The sequence below is a fragment of the Meriones unguiculatus genome, chromosome 2 (genome assembly GCF_030254825.1).
Source record: "Meriones unguiculatus strain TT.TT164.6M chromosome 2, Bangor_MerUng_6.1, whole genome shotgun sequence".
Lineage (NCBI taxonomy): Eukaryota > Metazoa > Chordata > Mammalia > Rodentia > Muridae > Meriones > Meriones unguiculatus.
Window position 1 is genome coordinate 190692770 of NC_083350.1, and position 1721 is coordinate 190694490.

Here is a 1721-nt window from a genome sequence, read left to right on the forward strand (position 1 = left end):
TCAGGGTTGGGATGGAGGCTATTTTCCCTTTCCTCCATGGGCTCAGACCCAAGCCCACCCTGGGGCAGCCTCTAAGCGGTAAGGAGGTCCCCCACAGAGGCTAGGCTGCAAACAAGCCCATTCTTGCTTGGCTTCTATTTTCTGTCCTGGATGCTTTTCTTCCTTCCTCACCTCTGTTCTTTCCCTCTTTCCCTTACCTTCAGCAAGCCTGAGGTACAAACTCAACTATCTTTCACTTACCACACACCATGCACTGCAACTGCTCAGAAGGCATCCTGGCTACCCCTGTCAACTACTGGATCTCAGGTAAGCCTCCCTGCCCGTTCCCCATGCTTTTGAAGCTGGCTTGGGCAGGGCAGGCAACCCCTCTGCCTCCCCCACTCCAGGTCTGGCCTTGCCTGATTGGGCCTACAAAGCGGAGTCATCACCAGGCTCCCGGCAGATCCAGCTGTGGCACTTCATCCTGGAGCTGCTGCAGAAAGAAGAGTTCCGCCATGTCATCGCCTGGCAGCAGGGAGAGTACGGGGAGTTTGTCATCAAGGATCCAGATGAGGTGGCTCGCCTCTGGGGCCGCAGGAAGTGCAAGCCACAGATGAACTATGACAAGCTGAGCCGGGCCCTCAGGTGAGGAGAGGTGGCCAGCAGCAGGAGAGGCAGAGTTCAAGGAAAAGGGCTGTGGTTCCTGGCACTCGGGCTGCCTCCCACTATTGCAGAGCTTGGGAAATGATCTCCCTGTAGGAGGACTGCAGGTGTTCTCCAGTAACTCATGGGGAAGACTCCGAGGCTCTTCCTTCCTCACAGGCCGACTCTCAACTCTCTAGGTATTACTACAATAAAAGGATCCTGCACAAGACCAAAGGCAAGAGGTTTACCTACAAATTCAACTTCAGCAAGCTCATGGTAGCCAACTGTCCTCCATGGAAAGTGTGGGCACCCTCTGCCCCTCACCTGCTGTTGGGGGCCCCTGCCCTGTGTCAGTCAGCCTTGGTGCCTGTGGCTGTGCAGAATGAGGTAGGCATGAAGGCCATCCCTGTCCTCAGAGCTCTGGCAGGACCTGTCCTTCTGTCCTGGAGGTCCCAGGCCACTCTCCACCTTAGAGCCCTCCCCTGCTGGTCTCCAGTAATCTTCCATAGCCTAGTTCCCGAGTACACCAAGAGCTAGTCTTTGTGAGCCATACCCACCTGTGAGGAAGGGCCATTTCTGTGGTAGACTTCATCTTTAGTGATGTGTCAGAGGGCAGGATAAGGGATCCTGGGAGGGTCTAAGGAATCTGAGACAGTGAGCAATCTACACGGCCACTGTTTGAGAACTGGTATGGGGGAACAACTGAATGCTAGCTCTGCTGTAAGACAAGCTACTAGAGAGAGCCTGTCCCACCCAGCCTTTCTGCTCCCCCCCCCCAGCCCCTGCATAGCATGCTGTACACACGGGCTGCAGAAACTCAGACAGCCGGAGAGAGGACCCCATGGAGGCCACTGGAGACCTCTGGGGAGAAGATCAGCAGCTTCAACTGTGAGTGCTGAGAGCCCACCTGGTAGGGATCTCACACAGAGGAAGAGAGCCTCCCAGAGCCTGCCTGGCTGAGCAGAAGCCCCAGTAGGCATGGGATAAGAGCTCTTCAGTCAATGTTTAGTGATTCTAGCTGTTTACTCGGTATGGGGCTCAGACAGGAAGGATAAGAACAGTAAGACACACAGAGGCTGGTAGGAGGCAGAGATGGA

The 1721-nt window shown here is 55.4% G+C and overlaps 1 protein-coding gene across 1 annotated transcript; it reads left to right on the forward strand.

Annotated features, from left to right (window-relative positions):
* The first annotated feature begins 248 nt into the window (after positions 1–248).
* LOC110559539 (ETS translocation variant 3-like protein) lies at positions 249–1203 on the forward strand. Its single transcript, XM_060378639.1, has 3 exons — positions 249–306; positions 387–624; positions 822–1203. The coding sequence occupies exons 1-3, from the start codon at positions 249–251 to the stop codon at positions 1159–1161; spliced, it is 636 nt and encodes a 211-aa protein (XP_060234622.1). The 3' UTR covers positions 1162–1203.
* The last annotated feature ends 518 nt before the right edge of the window (positions 1204–1721 follow it).

What these genes read in the sequence shown, in the direction of transcription:
- LOC110559539 (XM_060378639.1), top strand. Translation starts at nt 249, where the DNA reads ATGCACTGCAACTGCTCAGAAGGCATCCTGGCTACCCCTGTCAACTAC. An exon ending in TGTCAACTACTGGATCTCAG is followed by an intron (nt 307 to 386) that starts GTAAGCCTCCCT and finishes CCCCCACTCCAG; the next exon opens with GTCTGGCCTTGCCTGATTGG. An exon ending in AAGCTGAGCCGGGCCCTCAG is followed by an intron (nt 625 to 821) that starts GTGAGGAGAGGT and finishes TCAACTCTCTAG; the next exon opens with GTATTACTACAATAAAAGGA.